General features: G+C 47.4%; 2 protein-coding genes across 4 annotated transcripts in view; one reads left to right on the top strand and one right to left on the bottom strand.

Annotated features, from left to right (window-relative positions):
• DPH3 (diphthamide biosynthesis 3) overlaps window positions 1-14,958 on the top strand; it is a 53,151-nt gene extending 38,193 nt beyond the window's left edge. The window contains exon 4 of the transcript XR_006731695.1: window positions 14,620-14,958. The gene's annotated coding sequence lies outside the window, so the exon portion shown is untranslated. The remainder of the gene's footprint in view (window positions 1-14,619) is intronic.
• Window positions 1-24,309, bottom strand: part of GALNT15 (polypeptide N-acetylgalactosaminyltransferase 15) — a 50,401-nt gene that overhangs the window by 7,640 nt on the left and 18,452 nt on the right. For 2 of the 3 annotated variants that reach the window (XM_045538309.1, XM_045538297.1), the window contains exons 2-8: window positions 22,429-22,595; window positions 18,695-18,899; window positions 12,026-12,193; window positions 9,279-9,396; window positions 7,419-7,613; window positions 2,656-2,787; window positions 2,165-2,269 (exon numbers count right to left, since the gene is read on the bottom strand). In XM_045538309.1, the coding sequence (XP_045394265.1) occupies window positions 2,165-2,269; window positions 2,656-2,787; window positions 7,419-7,613; window positions 9,279-9,396; window positions 12,026-12,193; window positions 18,695-18,899; window positions 22,429-22,595 (1,090 nt within the window). Of the gene's footprint in view, window positions 1-1,842; window positions 1,905-2,164; window positions 2,270-2,655; window positions 2,788-7,418; window positions 7,614-9,278; window positions 9,397-12,025; window positions 12,194-18,694; window positions 18,900-22,428; window positions 22,596-24,309 lie in introns of all 3 variants that reach the window. The other variant, XR_006731689.1, reaches the window with a different exon arrangement.

Genomic DNA, 24,309 nt, shown 5'->3' on the forward strand with positions numbered 1-24,309 from the left:
ATACACCCTGAGGCCCAAGCTGATCTCTTTCTGGAGAGATCTGACCTGCCCCTGCAACTAATTTTCCTGCTGTTTGTTGTGTCTGCTGACTCTTGCTCATGGTTATTATTTCCTCCAGTGTGTTGCAGTCCTGGGTTGTGCATACCTTTTAACCATGAGAAGCCTATGCAGACTAATTGGAAGGCAAGTCCTGACAAAACCATTTTCTGCTTGTTCGTGTCAGATGCAGCCTGAACTAATTTTTGTGTTAATTTTGTTGCATAGAGACAGGATCATCTTCATGGGCATGCAATCTGTGCAGTCACACAAGGCCTCATGCTTAGAAGGGCTGAATGCTCTTGGTTTAATGTACTCGATTTAATGCTCTGCTGTCACTGTCCTGAAATTCTTAATAATTATTGAATTAGAGGCCCCACATTTTTGTTTTGCACTGGGCCCTGCAAATCAGGTAGCCTGTCCTGTTTGAGGATTCCCAAACCACACAATTAGTATAAATTTGAACCCTAAACCCATATTAGATGCAAGCTTTTGGTTAAGAAGTCTCAGGGGAAAGTAATTTTTTCCTACTCAAAGCCCCCATAGTGACAGACCAGCTTTCTTGATATTTCCCTGTGGCAGTGGGTGAATATTCCTAGTCAAATTTTTCAAGGACAAGTTACCCTTTGAAGGTCAAAGCTGGCTTTATATGGGAGTCTCATTTCCAACTTCTCAACTCTCATGGGCTGAAGGTGGGCTCTTGTCGGATATCCCTGGATGGAGCCAACACTCACAGCTTCCTGAGGTTGGTGGTAACCATCCTCTCACACCTGGCAGGCAGCTTGGCCCATGCCCTGTGCCCCTATTTTCAGTTGCCTCTTGATTTTTTGGCTGTGGAGATTTCCCTTTCTTTTCTATAGACTTGGTTACTTATGAATGAAAAAGAGTGTTTCATATTTTTTTTATCTGGTATATCACATCTAGGTGTTTATAAAGAAGAGTTTTCATCTTATCTAGTTTGCAATATTGCTGGATCCTTGCTAATTTATAAAAAAAAAAAAAGAAGAAGAAGAACAAAAAAGATCTAATATTCTGTTTGCATGAGGGAGGCTGCATTATCCTCAATTGTAGATGAGGGAAACAAGGCTCAGAGAGGTTAAGAAGCCTGCTGAGATCACACAGCTAAAAAGTGGGGGAACTCAGATTCAAACCCAGCTATGTCTGACTGCAAAGCTTGGATAGTTTTCACCTTCCCACGTGGCTTCCTCACTTAGCACTTTATATTTATGTTGTCATCCCTTGTGCCAGGTGTGAATGTCTATCAGTGTGTTCTGGAAGATGGGTAAAGGGCAGAGCTGGAAGAGGCCACACGAATCCTGAGCATCTCCTTGCCCAGTGTCCTCCAGGCCCAGAGCCTGCCCCCAGGGCCCCACGGCCTGCGCTGCAAAGCCTGGCCTTGGCCAACCTTCCTTGCAGGGCTGGACCCCTGGCCTCCCAGAGATGTCTGTCTTTTGCCCCCACGATCTCTGGTCCTCACCCTACTCATCTGATGAGTATGTCTAGGAACTTTTACTTTGTTGTTTGTTTTTATTAGGGGTCTTTGGAATATGATAACATAAAGACCCCTTTCACAGCCTGAAAGGAGAAAGATTTGGGGACAGGACAAACTTTCTAGATTATCATCCAAGTTGTGAAAAGAAGTGGACCCACCAGCCCTCAGCTAGCCTCAGTGGAGGCTTTCTACCACCGTGGGCAGTTATTCCCATGGTGAAAATTTTGAAGAGAAGAAATATCCTAAGATATAAGGAGACCTTCGTAATGACCAAGGACCCTGCACAGATGTTGCGTCTATATCTTAAGCCTGACCTGATTGTCTTCTTCTCCTCTTCAGACACTTGAAGAGAAGTTTGCAGCCTCAGTTTCTTCATCTGTCAAATGAAAGAGTTGGCTAAACAGCCTCTCCATTCCCTCTAGCTGAGATGCTCTTGTTGTCTGCAATGGTCCCTGTCTGTGCTTATGGCTGGGGTGGGGCGGGCAGAGCTGTGATGGGCCGTTACGGGCAGTAAAGGGGCATGGGACCATAGAAAGGAGATACCTCAAAGGGAAGTACGGAACATCCCAGAAAAATGTTACCTACTTGCAAGTCTTCTCTGGGCTGTTCCTTATCCTGAGAAGTCTGACCACCCACCTGTTGCTGCCGGCTGTCACTGCAAGGAGCCAGTGTCATGGGACAGCCCAGGATATCCCCGTCTGCCTGGCAGTCTGCACAGAAGCCAAGTCCAGTGTTGTGGAGCTGAAAATGGACATCCACACAGAAGTGAATCCCAACCTCTATTGTAAAGATGCCTCGGTCAGGCACCAGTCCTCTCCTTTACTCTCTGGAGTGCAGGCCACTACAACCAGGGGGGGCGAGCTGAAACCACCGATCCTAAAGGGCAGGCCTCCTGAAGGAAGCAGACCACACCTGTCCTGGTAAGGGGCTCTGGGATGGGTTATGGGGCAACCCAGCTACCTTCCTCTGGCTGACATGGAGCCAAGGGATGGACTCATGGCCCCTGAGGCCCTGCTGAAGTTGTGACTGGTTGGCCAGGGTCATGGAGCATCTGAATATCCAGTTCTTGTCTTGGGAAGTTTCCCTCTCCCCTCATTCCTCCCCACCTTCCCTGGGTCAGGCCTTGCCTTTCCAGAGAATCTGGGCCTGCGTTCAGATGGGTACAGCTCAGGGTAGATGTTGGCCAGAAACCAGTGGAATGTCCGACAACCCAGTCTCCTTTGCAACTGCAAGCGTTCCACGCAGTCTGGCTTCTCAGCCTGGGGGAGGAGAAAGACACCAGCAGTCAGATGGTGAAAGCTTGTTAAGACAGAATTCACCTGGTAGGGAAGACAAGAGCAGCTGGGAAGAAACTAGCTGAAGGATCACACAATGGAAGGAGGAGCCAAGACCACAGTTCCTCAGAGCTGCAGATGGGGCTGGGGAGTGTCATGTGTTGGTAAAAGAAGGTTTGGAAGGGACAGAATAGGCTGGGTCTTCCCTAGAGAGAACTGTGGAACCAGAAAGACTGGTGGTATCACCCCCTACCCACAACCCCTCCAGTGTTCAGTCTACAAACTATGCTGTCTGTGCTTTGATGACTTTTCTGTGGAAGCTGGCAAAGTGGTGGGGCTTTGCCCCTGGGTTGTGCGGTGTGGAACCATCACGGCCCCATGGAGGCAGGAACTGACCCGGAGGCCACTGAGATGGAGTCAGCTGGGAAATTGTGGGCTGAGGGTTGGGGCAACGCAAGTTTATCTTTCTTCCCCTCCAGGTGCCATTAATGAACCATTCTTTTGGGCTACATTGTCCCTTTTCCTTGAGATCCTCCTAATAATACAATTGTCCTAGGACGGATATCAAGGTAAATCCTCAACACTAGTATCAATTAATAGTTTTGGCTGAATGGATGTTACAAAGTACCCCACTCAGAATTTTAGTACTAAATCTTGGATAGTTTTAGGAAGAGAGAGGTTCTAAGGTGGGGTTGGAATGACCAAAGACAAAAAAAAAGAGATAATGCTTTCCTGGTGTGGGGAGAGGAAGAGAGATGGCCATGTCAAAGTTCCAACTTGATGACCCCTGACCTGGCAACAGGACACGGTCCAACAGGCTATGTGAAGCCAGTTTGGATTGATTCTGCTTTTCCCCTCTTAGTCCTCACACAGAAATGTTGGGAAGAGTAAGATCTAAGTGGGCCGTACTGAAATCCTCCCTGCACACTTCTCGAAGTGTGATTCCCGGAGTACCTGCCTCAGGAGTGCCCAAGGAGCTTGTTCAAAGTGTAGATTCCCGGGCCCTGCCCCAGAGACTGTGATTCAGTTGGTTGAGTTGGAGACCCTGGAATCTGCATTTTAACCATTTCTGAGTCTTATATAAGTCTTCTTTATGGTCTTTTGGCATCCTTAGTGTTTATTCTAGGCCTCTCAGCCCCTCCTTAGGGTTGGACTTTGCTACCAAAGCAGAAACATTCCTTCATTTGAGTTCCATCACCTTCACCTTTCTTGGTGTTGAGATAAATTGGCAAACCTACCCAACGCTTGTTGGAGCTCAAATGAGGGGGCTTGCTGGCAACGGGTTTTCCCCTCTGTACAACTCTGCCTGAGAGAGGAGAAAACAAGGGAATGCCGACTCCCCCAGCAGTGAAACTCTGACCTTGTCTTTTGGGTGCTCCGGATTTCTGTATCTCAAAATCCATATGTGAAAATTTGGGGGTGAGGGGAAGGGGGATGGAGGGACAGAAATCTTTAGAGCAAAATTAAGTTTTAGCTATGTAAATTTTAAAGTAAATGTGTGCTACCAAACACCTTCAGGGAGGCAGAGATGTCACTAAAATCTTGAAATCAAAGCAAGTGGTAGGACATTTCCAAAACACGAATTAGTAGAAATGTTCAAAAGAGAGAACAAGAAAGGAAATCCTCTGCTAAAGGTCTTCGCAATGGCCAGTAGTGGTGCCATTCTCCTCGCAAAAGTTACCAAATGAACAAAGAAGGACGTCTGTGGATCAGAGAATGGATACCCAAATGTATAAAAGAAGAAAAAGGTCTCACCCATAGACTTTGTGAAAGTAAGCCTTGTATTTGTTTGGTAGTTTATATGTTCCAAAGCACCTTTTCACATTTTATTTTATTGTATCCTCATAACAGTCCTTGAGTTCCCAGAAGTTATTTTCCCAGGGTCAATAGCTTCTAAAATGTCAGAGCCAAAGCTTGGCCTCAGGTTTAATAATCTTTTTAACCACCATCCATTCCATCAATGAATATTAACAGAGTACCTACTACGTGCAAAGGGTTTAAGTAGGCATTGGAAAATTCAAAGGAAAGCAGAATAAATGCTGTTACTGCCTTTGTTGAGAATGTAAGTCTGTGAAACATTTATTGAGCACTTTCTATATAGCAAACACATCCCTGCCTACCCCCAAATTCAGACAGAACCATAGAGGAGAGCTGCTTTACGGAACTGCAGCTAATTCTGGAAAAGGGTGGTGTCTACATTTGAGGATTAGTATTTCCAGATGTCAGGGAGCTAGGAGGCAGAAATTAAACTATAAGGTTGGACTTCTGGTTCTCTCTCTATTTTTCTTTGCTTCTCTCATGGGGCCTCAGTTTTCTGTTTTATAGAATGAAGGGCTTGGGTGAACACAACAAGCCCTAGAAAATCCCCCAAATGCCAACTGGAAAAGAAAACTGGATTTTCTCAGAAGCAGACCAGTCAGGTTCTAAAATAAAACATCAGCATCACGCCAGTTCCCACTTCCTGTAATTGCCTGGAGCCAAGTGTGTATTCACAGGCACTTCTAATTACACCAACAATTGTGGGGGAGGTCAAGTTCTGTAAATAATTTACATGCTTTGGCATTAGGCTGGCTACAGCAAACATGCCATATTCTAGTGAGCCTGTCTGGGAGAAGATTAGTCTGGTGCATCAGCAATTATGCTGTAGTTAACACTTCTTTAAGAGTTCTTTATACATGCAGTCTGTGTCAACATTAAGCAAGTGTCCTTTGAGAGAGCAAATAAATACTGAACTGACATTCCAAGAGAGAAAAAGAGATGCTTTGCCCAAAAGAAAGCCAAGAGATTAAAAACCAGAGAAGCTCTGTGGACCCCTTTAGAACTCTGTAGAATACTACTTACTCCCCATTTCCAATGGGATAAAATCTAAACTCTTTGGCCTGACCCTCAGGGGCTCCAGAATCTTCCCCCAACCCCTCCTCTGGATGTCTGAGTTGAACCCATTCAGCCACTGTTCAAATGCCACCTCCCCTGAGAATGTGTCCCTCATGAACACATCTAGAATACATCGCTCTCATCTTTGCAAACATTATTCTTTCTAGAGGAGCCCCTGACCCCACCAGGAACCTGATAGGGTTGGGCTTGGTTCTGCGTCCCCTGCAGGACCCACACAGGACCTGGCACAGAGCGGGTGTTTGGTTGACTTTTATTGACCATTAGTAGCCATGACAATGATGGATGATAGTAAACACTCATGCGGGGCTTAGTCAGTGCCAGGCACTCTTCTAAATAATAAATCTTCTGGATTTATTAACATAAACTTATTTGATCATCTTAACAACATAAGGAAGGCTTAACAAATGAGGAAGCAGAAACACTGAGTGGTTACGTAACTTTCAGGATCATACAACCAAAAAAACTAATATTCAAACCCAGACAGTCTTTCTTGTTCTTGGAATCCATGGGCTTAACCATCAGACTATACAGCTTCTAGAATTGTGTCTAGAGTTGGACACATTCTTCCACTTTCCACGGACAGAGAAGGAGAAGGAGACTACATAAGAATAAAGATGTTAGCCAAGAATTGGGGGAGTCTTTGTGAGAATTTTCCTTTCATTTCAGATCCCTTCCTGGAGTAACTAAGGAGACTGCGTTACCCCCGAATGGAGAAACAAGCCAATGCCACTCTGTGTAATAATGTGCCTAACACACGGGGACAGAGAGAAGACTCTAGCCAGTCTAGACCTCGGACATTACTGTTGAGCACCAGGACTTTGTGTATCGCTAACACTTTCCCCAGTTCCCTGGAGGCCATTCTGACTTAGGGAAGTCTAGAGTGGGTCTAAGATGGGCAGGAGGCAAAGCCCTGAGGACCAGGAGGAAGGGGAGGCACTGGGGCTCCTCCACGAGGCTACCCTGTCACTCTGCCCTGCACTCAGGGAAAGGCCTGTCCTGTGGGCACAGCCACGTCTCTCCATCGAAGGGGCCCAGGCTTCATCTGTGGCATGCCATCCTCACATTCGACTCACACCCCAGCAGTGTGGGCTGGTGAGAGGCTTGTGGGAGCTGTTCCGGGACCACTGTGGGTCCTGGGAATCTTACCTTTGGAGCCCCCACTCCCAACACAGCAAGCATTACTGTGAACCCACAGCCCACATTAAATAGCACCTGTGTGTCACTCCGTAAGAGTTGAGCTGAGCAGCAGTTGACCAATTGATAATGCACTATTCGTAGACATTTATTCAAATGTTTAAAATTTTTATTTTTCTGTGGCTTTTTTTGGAACTCTCTATTTTTGTACTTAATATTTGTTTCATGTCTTAGATAATTTCAGAACCTTGAGCACTTTGCTCAGGATGAAAGGGCCCTTGGAGACTTCTCTCACTGCTTATCAGTGCCAATCCCCCCTCTGGCCCATGGCAAAGGATCACATCCCATACATGTCATCCCGTAGACATCGGGGAGCTTCAGGCCGAGGCCAGCTCCCATGGAGTTGCTGGGAGAGACAAAGGACAGCCCCACCAGGTGGAGGAGCCGCTTGAGGGGGGCAACTCTAGGGAAGCTCAAGCCAAAATCTTCCATTTCCCCTCCAGTCGGAGGAGGGGGCATCCCTGGCACAACCTCCTGCCGGTGCCCCTGTGCTGGGCACAGCGTCCCCCACCCAGCTGTCCCCTTACCTTGCTCAGAGAGAAGGCCTCTGGGCTGTGCCTGTAGAAAGTGTCTTTGAACGAGCCCAGCCAGGTCTCAGCAATGCGAACTTTGTTCCTCAGGGTGGCCTCCTGGTCAGGGGGGCTGTGGGCACCCTGATTGTGGTAGACGTGCCCCACCCGAGAGCAGGGAAGGATTTCAACAGAGCCGCCACAGAGCCAGGCCTGCCGTGAAGGGAGAAGATAAACATTTCTGAATTCCACTTCCAAGAACAGTGGGAAATAAGGGACCCTGTCTGTGAAGGGCGGGCAAAACACACAGGAAATCATCATTGCAAAATGGGCAAGATGATCATCCTCAGGGTGGAGTAGAGTTTCCAGATCTAGGAGTTCTGGGCACGGGAGCGACAAGGTGGGAAGGATGGGGGCAGTTGTCCCAGGACGAACCTGCTGGGTGAGGGGCCAAACCCACGCGGCCACCTGGATGTGCCGCCCTTGAACCACGTGCACGGATCCAGCACTTAGGGACGTAGCCGTGTGAATAAGCACCTACTCCCCAAAGGGTATGTCCTCGGGAAGATGCCCTGAGTGGCCAGGGAACTTCTGAAAGCTTGTGGGGTCTGCTGCAAAGGCCCCAGAAGCTGTTTGTAGTGGAGATAAAAGCAAGCTTCCCCGAAACACAGTCTTTCCTAGGTCAAGAAGGTTCCCTCGGCTCTCCGCTGACACTCCCTCCTGCTCCCGAATGCCTGAAGTTCATCTGACAGGAAGCCTTTCATGCCACACTTGGGGCTAAAGGGTAAAGTGAAAACAGTCCTCGGGTAAGCAGCATATAAACTGTAATACACTAGGGCTGGAGTTCCCAAACTGTGTGCCAAGGTGCCCCAGGGTGCCGCAGCAAACATTTAGGGCCAGGTGAGATATGTTACGTTTTTGAGAGAAACATAGAGACATCGATTGGACTTTATACAAACTACAAGCTCGAGGTAATTCATGCTTTCAACTTTAGATGGTTGCCCTTTTGATGATGGATGTCATTACCAGGTTAGGTTTTTGGAGGTTGTTTTGATGAGAAAGCAAGTATCATGTTAAAACCAACGTGAAATAGGCAATGAGAGTGGTGGTGTCCAATTTGATTCCAGGGTTTGAGAAGTTGTGCAGAGCCCAGCAGGTGCTAAGTTGTTAGGACAAATACTTACTAAGTTGTTTGGCCCAAGCCACTCAATACACAAAAACTGTTTGGTATTTGTTTTGGCTTGTGGGTGCTGTGAAAAAATTAACAAGACACTAAGGGTGCTACAAAAGGAGAATATTCAAGAACCTCTGGAATCTCTGCACTGAGGTGTAAATGACTGACGCATGCCCTTTCCTGACAGCAGGTTTTGAGAGTCGAGTTTATGAGGGTGCTGAGAGCAAAATCAAGCATGGGCACAAGAGATAGGAGTGCAGAAGAAATGAGAGGTTTGGCTCGTGACATGGCAATGACTTGATGACTTGCCTGCAGCCTCATCCCTTTCCAGTGACATTTTCTTTTTTTTAATTTCAGAATATTACGGGGGACAAACGTTTTGGTTACATAAATTGCTTTTGTGCCATTTGAGTCAACGTTATAAGTGTGCCCATCCCCCAGATAGTGTGCATTGTACCCATCAGGTGTGAATTTACCTACTGCCTCTTTCCCCCTCCCACCTGCTTGATTTCCAATGAATATTATTTCCATGTGTGCACATGTGTTGATCAATTAGTTCCAATTTAATGGTGAGCACCTGTGGTGTTTGTTTTTCCATTCTTGTGACACTTCACTTAGAAGAATGGCCTAATGGCTGCCTCCAAGCTGTGACCACACACACCACACCAGAGACCACCCGTGTCCTCCCTTGGTTCAGGACATACCTTGAAAGACAGTTCGAGGTTTTCTCCACCCCGCAGTGACATGAGAGGGTCATACGCTCCAGTGTTTTGGAAGTAATGTCTGTCCATGGCCACCACCTCTCCGGGCACCACAGGGCTCCTGGACAGAGAAGATGGGCAAGAGGCTGCAGTCCAGAACCTGGAGCACAGCAGACAGGGCTGGGGGCTGGGGCTGCCCCGCCGGGGCGCTGGTGCTGAGAGAGGGCTCTGGGCTCAGAGAGACGGCAACTTTTTTAATTGCAAGACTGGAGCAAAGTGGCAATGTCAGAAATCCTAGTATTTTTATGAAAACAGAGCTATGGCTACCTGAGCCTTTTATACTCTGTTCTCAGGTGCTGCTCCTATGGAGGGCCCAGGGGTCACACCTGAGACTCCCCTACACTCTGGCTTGAGTCCCTCTGGAGAGATGTTTTAACCAAGGCCTTGGTTAAAATAAGATATCCCAAGGGAGGTAGCAGCGGGCGGGCCTGGACAAGGGGACGTGGTCAGGCTATTTCCTCCTCTCTTTTCCCTCACCCTCTTCTGTTTTCTTAATGACAATCCACCCTCTCCCCAATTCTGAGATAAATCCACCAGGGACTCTGGAAGTACCTAGGTCTCCACCTGTCCCGAGGGAAAATTACATGACTTATAAACACAGGAAGCTAGAAATCCTGAATAAGGAAATTAAGATGACAGTAATATCCCTCACAAGGGTTTTAAACAAGAGAGGGATGTATTCAGAAGGCTTTTGAACAAGGGTCCCTTCATTCAAAGACAAATTTTAATGCAGCCAAACTGTGGGTATCTCAAGATGTAAATAACTCAGAGTTCAGATTTTTTTAATTACCAAGGAGAGTGCATTAACAAAACTACAGGCCTTTAGGTTATTAAAAATACTACATTATACCAGAATACTAAAAACTGATAGTGTAATGATTACTTGATACAATTTCAAACTCTGCCACTCACTATAAGATCCTGGGTGAGATATATAACCTTTCTGAACTTAGTTTCCTCACCTCTAGTTGGGGATAAAGTAGTGTTTCATAATTGGATTTCGAAGAGATTAAAAATATGTCATGTCAAGTGCATAGCACTGTGCATGCCATTTTTTTTTTTTTTTTTTTTTTTTTGAGACAGAGTCTCCGTCAGTCACCCAGGCTGGAGTGCAGCTGCAGCATCATAGCTCACTGAAACCTCAAATTTCTGGGCTAAGTGATCCTCCTGGCTCAGCCTCCTGAGTAACTACTGGGACTACAGGTGTGCACCACCACATCCAGCTAATTTTTTCACTCTTTATAGGGACAAGGTCTTGCTCTTGCTCAGGCTTGTCTCAAACTCCTCCTCAAGCAATCCTCCCACCCCAGCCTTCCAGAATGCTAGAATTACAGGCGTGAGCCACCACACTCAGTCTTATTTTTATTTTTTTGTAGAGACGGGGACTCTCTCTGTTGGCCAAACTAGAGTGTAGAGGTGTCATCATAGCTCACTGCAGCCTCAAACTTCTAAGCTCAAGCAATCCTCCTGCCTCAGCCTCCTGAGTAGCTAGGACTACAGGTGTGCACCACCATGCCCAGCTATTTTTTTTATTTTTTATAGCAATAGGCTGGCATGCCACATCTTAAATGCTTACTGAATTTTGGTATTACAGGCTCACCATTCCTTTTCGGACACCTGTGGGGCCAGTGTGTTTTATAATACAGAATCTTTTGGATTTTAAAAAGGGGCACACATCATATACTACATATCAGCCCTATGGGGGGTCTGGGCCAGCATATTAATATTTCTTCAATGAAACACATGAAAAATCACAGCAAGGCCTATGATAAATAAGGCCTATGCAGACACCCATATCAGTTCAGGGCAGTTTTTGCTGCCTAAGGAATTAATTAAAAATGCTTGGTTTTGAGAGCTCTTTGGATTTTGCAATTGTGAATAATGGACTGTGGCCTGTATTTAAAATACAGCCTAGCATAGCAGTGAAGCTGGTGGTCTCAGGGGCATGGCTGTCCAGGTTTTAATTTGGGATTTACCCCTCATTAGCTTTATGGTGTTGGACAACTTTAAAAATATCTATGTACTCCAGAAACCGGGGAGGCAAACCAGCAAGTCCACTGCACCCTTTCAGAATTCATGACCCACGGAATCCCTGAACTCAATAATAAAACAGATGTTGTTTTACACCACTAAGGTTGAGGTGGTTTGTTATGCAAAAAAGATCTAGTACATCTACTTCAATAGAATAGTTGTTCAAAAACCAAACATGGAGAAGCAACCCATAAAATCGGATATATTTGAGATCTGTGCTGTCTTAGCATTCATAGGGTGGAATTCTTCCTTCTTGCTGAGAAGAGACCTGAGGCCATGGGATTCCCGCTGTGACCCAGTGAGGGAGCTGGTCAGGATCCCAGTTCAGGTCCTTCCACTTTCCCACGCTGGGGCATCCACTGAGGCCCCAAGGGGGGAAAGGCCCACGGATCTTACTCCATTAACACAACAGGACGGCGCTAACACCTGCACCCGAGCGCCTGGCACACCCTTAGTGCTTTCCATGTAGTGACTTGTTCAATCTTCAAACAGCCCTACTGAGTAAATACTATGATTGCTCCCGACTTACTTATGCGGAGTCTGAGGCACAGACTGAGTAACTTGCCGGGAAACCGTGGAGCTGGGATCAGACCCCAGGCCGTCTGGCTGCAGCGTCCGTCCTGAGGAGGCAACGACAAGCAGGTGTGTCATGGTCTCACCTGATGGGGCTGACGGGGGACCGGAGGGCCTTCCTTTCACGCTCCGGCAAAGGCTCCCGGTAGAAATCCAGCTTCCAGTCCAACACCCCTCGCTGCAGGTCCTTGGAGGGGTAATACTGGAACGTCTTCCAGTCAATCACATCTATGACTGGGGACACCACCCGGCTCCTGGAAAGAACGGTGGAATGAAACAAGGGATACACACCTGTCACTTGCTGGGGGCTGGAAACACAGTCTGCATGTGCGGCCCAGTGTGGCAGCCACCAGCCACCTGTGCCTGTCGGGCACCTAAAATGTGGTTTGTCCGAATTGGGATGTGGGGTAAGTGGAAAATACACACTGGACTTAGAAGACTGAGTGGGAGAAAAAGAGGTAAAAATCTCAACAATTTTATGTTGATTACATGTTGAAATGATAATATGTTGGATATATTGGGTTTACTTAAATATATTATTAAAATTAATCTCATATGTTTCTTTTTATTTTGTATTGTGACTGTTAGAAGTTTTAAAATTACATATATGGCTCATATTTTATTTCTATTGTACAGTGCTGTTCTAGAAAACATGTTTTTCCATGAGGAATTGGGGCCCGTTTTATTAAAGCTTTTGTCTGTCCCTTTCTTTCTTTCAAAACCTCTTTTAAATTAGCTGGGCATGGTGTGCGCCTTTAGTCCCAGCTACCTGGGAGGCTGAGGCGGGAGGATCACTTAAGCCCAGGAGTTCCAGGTTACAGTGAGCTGTGACTGCACCACTGCACTCCAGCTTGGGCAACGGAGCAAGACCCTGTCTCTAATAACAATAATAATAAAACCTCTTTTGACAGCACTGAGAGACAGAGGAATGGGGTTCTAGGCTCAGCTCTGCCACTAATAAATGAGCTCTGTGAGCTTGAGATAGCTATTATAGCTCTCTGGGCTTCAGTTGCCTCATTGGTAAAATAGGAGGTTGAACTACTTCCCATAAAAGTCTTTCTCAGCTGTGATGCTCTAGGACTGTGGTTCTGAACTTTTCGGGGGGCTTTTGATCCCTTTGATAATCAAGGGAAAACTATGGATCCCTCCTGAGAAAAATCTTCATATGTCTATGTAAAAATATTTGTGCACAATGTCAGAGGGTTCTTAGAACTCTACTCTAGGGTCTAGTTCTTGTTCCTCCGTGTATTATAAAACTTGATTGGCTTGAGGAATCAGGATTGCCAAGCCCTAGAAGTGTCCCTGATGTTAGTGCATGTATATATGAGCATAGGGTGTCTTTAAGCAACCCTAAGTCCTAAGTCTAGGTTTACTTGCTCATTTCCTGCTATTGTTGGCGATTGTATTTTATCCCAATTTCTTTGCACAGCCTGGAGATATTACCACAGAGAGAGTGACATGGGAAATTGATATAGGTTGGAAATTTCACCTTTTAACTAAATAGGTGATCACTTAGGTGTGCCAGGAGCTGCTATCCACCTAGCAAGTATCTCAATCACATTTTTTTCTGGCTTTTCACAATGGTTACTTCTCAAATATGTGCAGTAGAATGGATCAGCCCTGAACTTAGGGGTAGCTGGCATGGACCACTCTAAGACCTGTGAGATTCCTGGGAGGAGAGACACCAGCCACGCTATGCTCACACTGCCATCGAGTTCCATCTCTGTTCCACCATCCTGGAGGCAGCCGGGGCTGGAGTGAGCACGGGCCAGGCGGGGAGGGCCGGGGTAGTCCTGGGATTCAGTTATCTGCTTTAATCTGTGGCCCTAAGTGACTGACGTTGGTGTGAGTAGTGGGGCCTATACTTATAGCAAGGACCTTAGTATGCTTTTCCTGTTCTTTCTGCATTGTTTCCACTGAAAGCCAAGAGTAATTTAATCCATCTGGGTCTCTGCTATTTTGGGGTACCCTGAATTGACCTAAGAAAACTGAGAAGTAAGACCAGGGAGGAAGGGAGGGGACCCGGACCTCCTCCCAAGTCTCCACTTATTGTGGAATCAGTCAGGCAGATGGGATGGATTTGGCTATTGGCAAAGCATTTTGTGGAATTATGGAATCAAGAGCCAAGGAAGCGTGTGGCTGAATTGTGAAGAATCACATGAAATTTGTGCCATCTTTGGCAGTCACAATAGGACAAGAAAGGAAGTTACATTCGAGCATCCACACGATCAATTCATCCTAGACCTTTGTGCTGTGTACTTCTTAACACAGGTGTGCATTACTTTTTATTAGAAAATGAGAACTCCAAAATTCATTCCATTTCTCTTTTTGCTTTGTCTTTCTGGAGTTATATGTAAAACTCACTTTTAATAACTGTATTACTCCTGATTCCCAAAACCCTCTTTTCCTTTCTGAAATTTCCTTTCTCCTCTATTCAACTGTGTACATAAGTGACTAATCATAAGCCTCCTTGAGTACATTTTGGATAGAGATGAAAAATAAAATGTCAATGAATGAAGTGTGATATGTTTTCTGTTCTGGTTTTTATTCCCATGGACACACTGGCTGCCTAAGCAGGGCTGAATTAGTAAGTAATTGTAGTCTAGTGATGCTGAGAGAGTGATTAATTAAAACAAAACCCCACAGTCTTATATTTAGCTTTGTGTTTTTGTACCTACAGATGTGTCTGGTGTTCTTGGAATTCACTTAAAGCAAAACAGCAAAGCTACCCCATTTGCCTTGGAAGGAGCTAGAAGAGTCTGCTTACTCCATCCTTCTTTCACTTGGGAGCTGAGTTTTAACTCTCAGGCGGGAACACGGTTGATATTCTGTTAAGCCTTTCTCAGTTGCAGGAGATCAAATGTTTGGGATTCAAAAGACAAACAGAGGGACTGAAGCTGCCAACAAAGACTGGTTCACTGAAATATGTGAGATCGACTAAAATGCTGCTGTCCAGATACTCAAACGCTGACTGCAGTTTCAGCCTTCCTAACCAAACCTTTCACCACAATAAAGAAGAAGCCCTAGTTTATTTCATCCCTCTTTATTTTTTCCTGTGCCTGGATATTCCTCCGAGTCCACAATGCATAACCCACTTTGAAAGTTCATGGATATTCACAGTGTTTGAGAAAATCTCTTATACTGAGAAGCAGAAGGCTCTAAATTCTCTCCTCCCAGAGCTCTTGCTGCTCAGGTGTGATCCCAGGACTGGTGCTGGCTCTTTAGGGACAGATTCAAGGATCTGTCATGCCAAAGGGTGTGGAGTAGGACGGCAGCTGGAGAGTTTCCCTGGGGTATCAGACCCAAAGAAGGCTGTTCCTCTGGGGGGCCGGGAGGCATCCTGACCACACACACACACACTCACACACTCACGCTTACACACTTACACACACATGCTGACACATACACACACAGGATTCCTCAGACTGCCACCCATCATTTAACCCTTTGCAGGCAGAGGGGTCAGAGGTGTTCTGGTCCCTGTCCCACCGTACTTCTCATTGAGCAGGACCAGCCCCGGCTGAGATCTAGGTGACCTTAAGGACTTGGTGTCTCTCAGATAGGGGCCAGACCGATCTTCAAATGGGAGACAACTTGGCCAGCTTCTTGAGGCAGTTCATCTTTCAGCCCCTAAGACAGTCCCTTTCCCCTCAGAAAGCTTCATTTTTCTAGGGGTACGACCTCTACTCCTTGGCTTGGGTACTAGAGCCGGCAGCCAGGACAAGGCAGCTGGGAGCTGGATACAACAGCTACTCTTGATTTTCATCATTGTTACTTTATGTAGAAACTGGCCACCAATCAATACCTCCCAGGGCTTCCCTAAAATCAGTTTATCATAGAGAGACTTTGTCTAGGGTTGCCATGTACAGTTATGAGGGTTGTGTACTGTTTAACCCCTAGAAAACACATCTAATATCATAGATACTATAAATTTGCATATTTATTTTGATAATTTTCTGGCAGTTGGGATTAAAATGTTTTATTCTAACAAACTCAGTATGGTATGACAAATTTTCTGAGGAATAGGAGATCATGAGGAAAGGATTTCTACCAATTAAAATAGGGTTGCCATATGGCTAGAGGTAGACCTGCTAGGTAGGCCATGGGCAGGGACAGGGCAGGGCTGGTGACCAGGCTCTGAATTCCTTGACCAGGGTGTAGAGGAAGTTGTGAGTCTTTGAAATAGGTGATTTGTGTCTTATAACGTTGTTCACTCTCCACTCCCACTCTGCCTTTCTAATGAAAGCTCTTAAAGACCTTTTCCTGCTTTGTGGGCACTGAGTCCTCATCTGGTGACAAGATGTCTCGGGACAGGAGCCTCAGAGGCAGCTGGGTTCCCTCTCCTCTCTCTATTAGGAGCCGCGCCTAATGGTTTCTACAGCTTTGCTTTACACGAGGCGCGCTGCCTTGGGCGGCCCAGAAGAAACACCTGGGCAGAGTCCCCGCGGGCGTCAAGCACACTTGAGAGCACGGCCCGGGGGGGTGGAGAGAGACGAGGACGCAGACGCCAGAGAGGTAGCTTTGCTTTCAGATCCACACCTGCCAAAGCCTGCAGGCTGCACACTGGGGCCCGGAGAGGACACAGTGGACACGAAGACATGAATGAAATATGGGGATGACAGAAAGATGACATATCACATATGCAGGAGGGGACATGAAGAGGAAGCCAAGCCAGAAGCACACCAGGATCAGAGGCCCAGTGTGTGTGAGAGACAGAGACAGAGACAGAGACAGAGACGGGGGAGGGTGGAGACAGGTTTGGTATAGAGGAGAGGGGAAGAGCATAGGAAATTAGAATTTCTTCCTTATCGTAGAAGGCTTCCCCAGGGGCCCCATTTTATTTATAGCCGAGGCCACCGAGGTTTCGCCAAGTCTTCCTCCCTCGGCCCAGATCTGTGCGACGGTCCCAGCGTGAGAAGCAGACCCGAGCGACCCCCAGCAGCAGTGTGTGGCTTTACAACATGTGTCTCACAGCCAGGGGCGGGCTGGGGAGGACTAACGTTTCTCCCTGATAAGCTTCTCTGATTCTTAAAAAGGAACGACATCTGATAGTAAGAGCCCTGCACCCAGAGTCAGAGAACCCGACTCAGCTGCTAACTCTGTGTGCCCTCACGCATCACTTCACCTCACTGGGGCTCAGTTCCTCCTTCTCTTAAATAGAAGCAAAAATACCTGCCTGAGGTATCTCACCAGGGCCGGGGGGAAGAATGCGTATGAAAGAAGTCTGCTAGGGCTATATATACGTAAGGTTTAATAATATTAATTACCAGGCTTCTAAATGTCCACATGAAAGAAACACGGGAAACAGCCCGGCTGTTAAGTGGCTGTGTGGCCCTGGGGAGGAGGGTCTCTTCGCCCTCCCTGGAACTCGGGGCTTTCAACAGTGAAATCATGAGGTAGAACGAGATGGTCTCCAGGTCCCTCTGAGAGCCATCTGTCTGTGGTCCCATGGTGGCAGTTAGATGGGGAATGGGTGAGACCAACTTCAGAGTCTGGCTCAGTGATAATCTAGATTTTGAGCTGGATGAAACAGAATCAAAGATGGCAGCCTTGTGGGGCTTGTGCGTTTTCTCATCCTACTCTGGTCCTGAATGTACACATGTCTCCTTTTCTTATGAGATGTGAGCCAGGAGTGGGCAGTAATCTGTCTCATGGAACTGGGTAGAAATCCACCTTGATTTCACTAGAGTTCTGATTGTTCTTCTTTGTTAAAATGGAATCCCTGAACTATTAACAATTTACTTTATGTTGTTGAAACGTCCTCCAGTTGGTGGGATGCTAACTCCTATACCTCCAGGATCCATGCCAATGTAGTCCCGGAAATTTTTCTTATATGTGATCATCCCCAGCTTCAAATGAGACAGCAAGCATTTAACCGTGGGTAGGCGTGCAAGAGTAGAAGTCACAAGGCTTGGTTCCAGCGTCAGCCCTGCCTGGCTGGGCGCCATCACACAACCATTTCCTGAGGTTGTGCTGTGTGTCAGGGCTGAGCCCCAAGGGATATGCCTGAGGTGGTCCAGGCTGGGCTAGCCACCAGGACATTCAGACTGAGGGTGATGCTTGACCACACATGCTTAGGAACTGTTTGAGTTGAGCAAGGAAGTGGAAAGAGTGACAGCGAGGTGGGGGAAGGACAACAGAGAAATAAATGGTCAAGAAAAATTGTAAGATGTCTGTCAGTGCGGTGTGTAATGCAGCCCTCTCCAACGTCACACTTCTAATTTAGTTAGAAAATTAGATACCCCTTATACAAACCAGAGAAACAAAGAAAGCTAGTTCTCAGTGAAGCTTTAGTGATCACAGAATCTAATGCTTTCTTTTTATGGATGAGTAATCTGTGGCCTAGTATAGTGTAGAGATTTTCTCCTCGAGGTTATGTTATAATCTTGATTAAGATTGCTGAATTTCATCCAAGGTAATGATAGCCATGATAAGGTGTTACCCTTACCATGCAACTTAATACGATTTTGAGTATTTACAACTTCACAGAAGCTGTTCTCCAGGCCTCAGTTTCTTTAGTCTATAAAACAAGGTAGACGGACTAGAAGGCCTCTAACCTCCCTTCCAGCTCTAACTCCTGTGCTTCTTACTTACAAGGTCAAACATCTGAAAAACCCAAAGGAATAGATCACTGTCTAATGAGGGAGACCCGGGCACTTTTTCCAGCGGTGGGTAGAAGTTCTGTGCATGGCTGAGGCTGGAGACTCTTTCTCCCAGTCCCATTTCTCGCTCTGCAGACCCCAGGGGTGAGTTACCTGTCACCAGCTATTCTGCTGAGGAGGGGCTCCAGCCAGCCCGGGTGGCACTCGCAGTGGGCATCCATGAAGACCAGCACATCCCCTGTGGCCCTGGTGGCCCCCAGCATCCGTGCCCCGATGGCACCCAGCCTCCTGTTGCTCCTGAGCAGCTTCACCCCCTCCAGCTTGGCCACGTATTCGCTGAGAGCAGACTTGAGTTGTCCTGGAACCGACAGGGTTGTGGTCAGTAGAGTGACAGGTGCCATAGCCAATGAGATCGTGATGACCATCACTAAGATCACTGTCAGCAATTCTCCCTTAGAAGCTGTGGTGAGCACGAGGGTCCCGAGAATTGAATATGTTATTGCAGTGTGGCTGTTGCTAAGGTGTAAGATGCTTCCTTAGTTTGGGATGGGCCATGATTCTGTCCAGTAAAAACTAGGAGGGATGGTGTCATAAAGCCAGGAGAGGAGAGAACTTGCTAGCATTCTCTAAATATAGCAGGAGGTTGTAGCAGATACCGTTGGTGCCCTACTCAGATTCCCGGGGATCCTTTAACTGGTTTGGTTTGGTTTGCACATCCCAAGATGCTGTGGGTGCTAATTGCGACTTGTACCCCTTCCTGGGAGACTCACCTTGGGGTGTTAGAACTGCCTCTCCTGAAGGTGCCAGGGAGTCTTTCAGGACACGGCCCCTAGCCCCAGGTGCCTGGGGTCAATGGCTGACCGTTGCAGGGTGCAAAAGCAGGACAGACTCTGCAGTGCAATTTACACCCCAGAGCTCCCCACAAGACCAGGCTGTGGCTGGACTTCACCTGAAACCACATCTTTGTTCAGCTCCTCCCTCTGTCTCTCCTGCTTCCCTCACTCCCCTGCAGGTTTCCTCTGAGTACAGCCTCAAAAAAATCACAGGCACGTGAATCCCCTCTCAGGCTCTGCTTCCAGGGAACCCAACTTGAGACAGCAGGCAAGGAAGTTAAAGGCAGAAGGATGCATCACATTTGGTAGCTGGTAGGTGATCGGTGGTGCTGGCCAAAGAGGCCGCATTGCAGTGGGAGGGGTGAGTCTGCAACGCGACGGGTTGGAGAGAGAGAGCGGGAGGCGAACCAAGAGTCCACACTGTTTTAGGAAGGATGGCTCTACAGAGGAAGGGAGAGAAAGATGCCTAAGGGGAAGGTGATGGAAAAGATGAGAGAGGCTTGTTAAGTTTTGTGTTTAAGATAAGAAAAACTTGACTTCGTGTGTGTAAGAGTGTGCACGTGTGTGTCTGTGTACACAGTCACATGCCAACGGGAACAAACCAATGAAGATGGAAGAAATAATGTGTTCGCATAGAAGCAGTGGCCTCCATGAAGACATGGAAGTGGGAGCCCCCAGCCCACTGGACTAAGATGTCCCCAAGGGCAGGGATCGTACCTCTTGCATCTCTTCTGCTCTAGCCCCTAGTGCAGGGTCTGGCTCACAGAAGGCGCTCGATACTCTGTGTTGAACAGAGCTGAGCCAAAGAGCAAGAATTTCCCCCAGTTCCCCAGTGCAGAGGCAGTCTTGACTGTGCACAGAAATATCCTGGCTGCCTTTGTGGCTGGACCTCTAGGGAGGCCGGGGAAGATTCAGGCAGCCTTGCCCCAGAGCCCCCCCCAGACCCCCTGTGCTCCTTCCCTGGGAAGCTGTCTTCTAAGTATCCATCCCCAGCTGTGGACATCAGCATTCCCAGTCATTTGGATATTGCAATTCTCAGTGATAAAATGTTGTGCAGATTTTTACTTTATAATTATTTTTCTAGTAATATTGTTAACTCTGGTCCATTCCCTAGAGAGGGACCTCTGTTAGTTGAACTATTACAATTTCTGAATTTACATGTCTGAGAACCAGCCCTCAGCAACTTCATTGTATCGAACTGCTAGTCATCTTCCTCAACACTCATCTTCCCCTTCCACCTTACTGAGAGAACTTCGATTTTGTTCAGGGCAGCTAAAAGCACTTATCTCCCAAGACTTCCTTGCTGGAGGCAGCAGCTCTGGTAGAAATAAACTGGATGAGAGGATTCTGGGAAAACTATTGTTTTACTGATTTTTATTCTAAAACGACAAACTTGACTGACCTCTGCTTATCTATTCTTTGCCCTTTTCCTACCTGGAATCTATATGTGATGTCCAGAGATAGAGCAGCCCTGTTGTGATTATGAGGCCAAAACCACACTCTAAGTACAGCTAAGTAGAAAGCAGAAGAAGCTGGGTCCCCGATGGCATTGTGGAACTGTCATACAGTCCTGTATTGCCAACCTACAGGCTTCCTGTACTGTAAGAAAAATACATTTCTCCTGGTCAGTTAAGCCACAGTAGCAGGTTTGTATTCCAAGCAGTCAAGCATAATCCCTCACGAATATTCCCACCAGACATTACTTCAAAAGGCCCTGCATGGGCTGACCACTGAACTCTCTTTAGCTATAATCCTTGTCAGAGTTATTTAGGACAGAATTCTTGCAAGAGAGGTCCAGAATAGATTAAGGAAGAACTTCCGGACTTCAATGGTGGTTTGACATTCTCAGAGAGTTTTTGAAGCAGGTAGGAAGGCCACATGCCTGTCTGGTGCAGTGCTCAGAAGGAGCTGGTGTGTTCCTTGACCCATTCCTCCCAGGAAACAGCGGTAATAATGACTTCCATTTATAAAGGGTCTCCTATGGGCTGGGCATCATGTGCATTTTCTGATTTAATGATTCAGTGTGGGTATCCTTACCCCAGATGTATAACCTCAAGCACGTCTAGCTGATTCTACGACACTATACTACACTGTGGTGACCATCTGCTTGACAACACTCTGGGCAACCCGCAGCATCTTTTTGTGTCTCAGTTCTCCTCATATGTAAAGTAGGGTTGGCAAGCCCTGCCTCCAGGGTGGCCATGAGGATTAAACAAAAATTATGCACGGTGGCCCTTGTCTGGGCTCTGGGTCTCAGCAGGCACATAGAGGAGTGACCTGGGGACAAATGAACCAGTGCCACCCCTGGATGTGGCACGGGCCTTGTGCCCCACTGTCAGCAGGAGACAGGGGGCCACTGGCTGGTGAGGGCAGCAGCTGGATTGCTGGATTGCCAGGCATGGGGTGCAGGTCCCCACTGGCAGGAATGGCCAGAACTGAGGGTGTTGGAGGCAGCCCACTTCCCTGCAGCCCAGCTCCTCCACTTCCCACGCCCCTGCGGGACTCTGACATGACACAGTTCATCAGCTGGTGGATGATGGACCACAGGTGTGCTCTCGGGAGGACTCTGCCCTGGTCGGGAGTTTGGAGAGTCTCTGGCCAGCCCAGCCCAGTCCTGCACCTGTTCCTCAGTCCTGCCTAATACCCAGCCAGCTGTGCCTCAGGAACCTGTGCACTCCCAGAGCCTCCACTGCCATGGCCATGCTGGGCAAGCTCCTGGCATGAGGACCCCAGAAAGAACTAACAGAGACCCCTCACTGCTCTCTGTGATCCCCCTTAGAACTCAGGCCTCAACCAAAGACTAGAGCAGCAATTCTCAAAGTGTGGTCTGTGGACCAGCAGTATCAGCATCACCCAGGAGCTTGTTAGAAATGCAAATTCTTGGGCCCAGTGCCAGATCCAGAAACCCTGGAGGTGGGCCCGCAATAAGGGTTTTACTAAGCCCACCAGATGATTCTGATGCACGCTCAAGTTTGAGAACCACTGACCCGGAAGTCAGGCAGGGGGGCTTCTCTGACTCCAACTCCAGGAGCCTGGGGGGAGAGCCACAGCTACCTTGCTGGCTGAGGTCGTCCACCAGGATGATCTCCCTCAGGAAGGCCCTGGGTGCTGTGTCCAGGACGCTGTGCACGGTCCTCAGGAGGGTGGACCAGGCCTCATCATGGAAACAGAGGATGACGCTGGCCGTGGGCAGACTGTCCCCGGGGTGCTGCTGCAGACACCTGCAGGGAAGAGAACCAGGGAGCCATGGGGGAGGAAAGGCTGTAAGAAACACTCCACATGCTCTAACTCATGCCCGGGCCCTGGCTGAGGCTGCTCCCAGCGTATGGGCCTCCTTCCAGCGCAGCAGCACTCCTTGGGGGGTCTTAACATTTCCGTATAAAGAGAGCCCATGATACCCCACAGCAGCGCTGCCTACTGTCTTCCAGGCCTCAGATCCCAAGAGCGCCTCTATTGTGTTTAATCCACGCTCTTGTCATTGTATAATAGTTGAGGGGTGTTGCCACCATCCTCAGCAGACGGCTGTCCTCATCTGTGAAATGGGAATGCACGACAATATTGCCAACCTCACAGAGCCGTGGTCAGGCTTGAATAGGAGGATGCACACAGTCAAGCGCGCTGTGAACACTAACTGTCATCCGTTCAAAGGGAGGACACTATTTGCTTTATTTTTGTATTTCTACAACCCAGTGCAGCTCCTGGCACAAAACAAGCATTTGTTCTTGTTATTATTATCTAAAAAGGAACAATAATTGAGTGTTTATGAGTGCCAACAACATGCCAAACACCCTGTGAGGTCCCTTACACGTATTACCACACATTCATCAGGTAAGAAATCTGTGGGTTGGGCTCTCTCACTCCTATTTTACAGATGGGTAACCTGAGGTTCAGAGGGGAGGCAAGACTCGGCAAAGGTCACACTAATAGTAAGTGGCAGAGCTGGAAATTATCCCTTTGAAGTTCTCAGGCCCTTTCCATTTTGCTGGTTCGTGGCTGGACACACTGGCGAGCACGGAGTTGCCTCTGGCAAGAGGCTGTTCGTGCTCCGCTCTCTCCTCCCCAGGTGAACCGGATGCTTGGTATTGGCTTCAGTGTGTTGGCAGCCTGAGTGGGTCCACGGTGGAGTGAATTATTATAACAACCTGCTACATGGAGCAGTGTGTGGCTCACACTTGCTCACAAAAGGCACTTCCCTAAAATATGTTTCCAAAACTCTTCTTTTTAGGTTCCAGCTGCTGCCAAAACAATGTCCCTCCTCAAAGGGACATTTGAATTGGGGTTATCTCAAGAACCCCAAACTTTCGACATCTAAAGCCCCCTGTGAAGGTGGAACTGTGAGTATGGTGACATCCAGACTAAGGGTGGCCACCTGAAGCAGTGTCAACCCATGCTGCTCCTTAGCTGAGCGTCCCTCCACCTGGTGCCCATCCTAACCGAGGCTGAAAACTCTCAACGCACAGGCAACCTGTGTGTGAGTTTCAGTGCAAATTCTGTGTAGAGGGGTAGAATCGGTGCTGGGTAAGTGCTTTGCGGTAACAGTAAAACAGAATTCCTAGATGATTTTTAAAAACCACACAAACATCTCATAAACTAGCTAATGGTTTTGTTAGTTTATATATTTATACTCTATATCTTTTCATAAAGTATTTGAAACCACTCACAAGAAATATATACAACACGAATACTTAAAATGATGGTAACATAAAAATAAGGAGGAAACACCAGGATCCAGGGAAATATAAGTACATGTAGAAAGTCAACATGTGGAGAAAGAACATAAATATATGAGTTATAAGGGCCTATGTATTTCTAGAATGAATTTTAAATTTGACTCTGAGATGCCTGGTAGCCAAAGTAAAATGGTAAGTTTATTCAGCAACAGAATTATCACCATCAGAGAAAGTATTTTAGGGAAGGCAACACTCTTTTCCTAGT

The sequence above is a fragment of the Lemur catta genome, chromosome 1 (genome assembly GCF_020740605.2).
Source record: "Lemur catta isolate mLemCat1 chromosome 1, mLemCat1.pri, whole genome shotgun sequence".
In the NCBI taxonomy this organism is placed as follows: Eukaryota; Metazoa; Chordata; class Mammalia; order Primates; family Lemuridae; genus Lemur; species Lemur catta.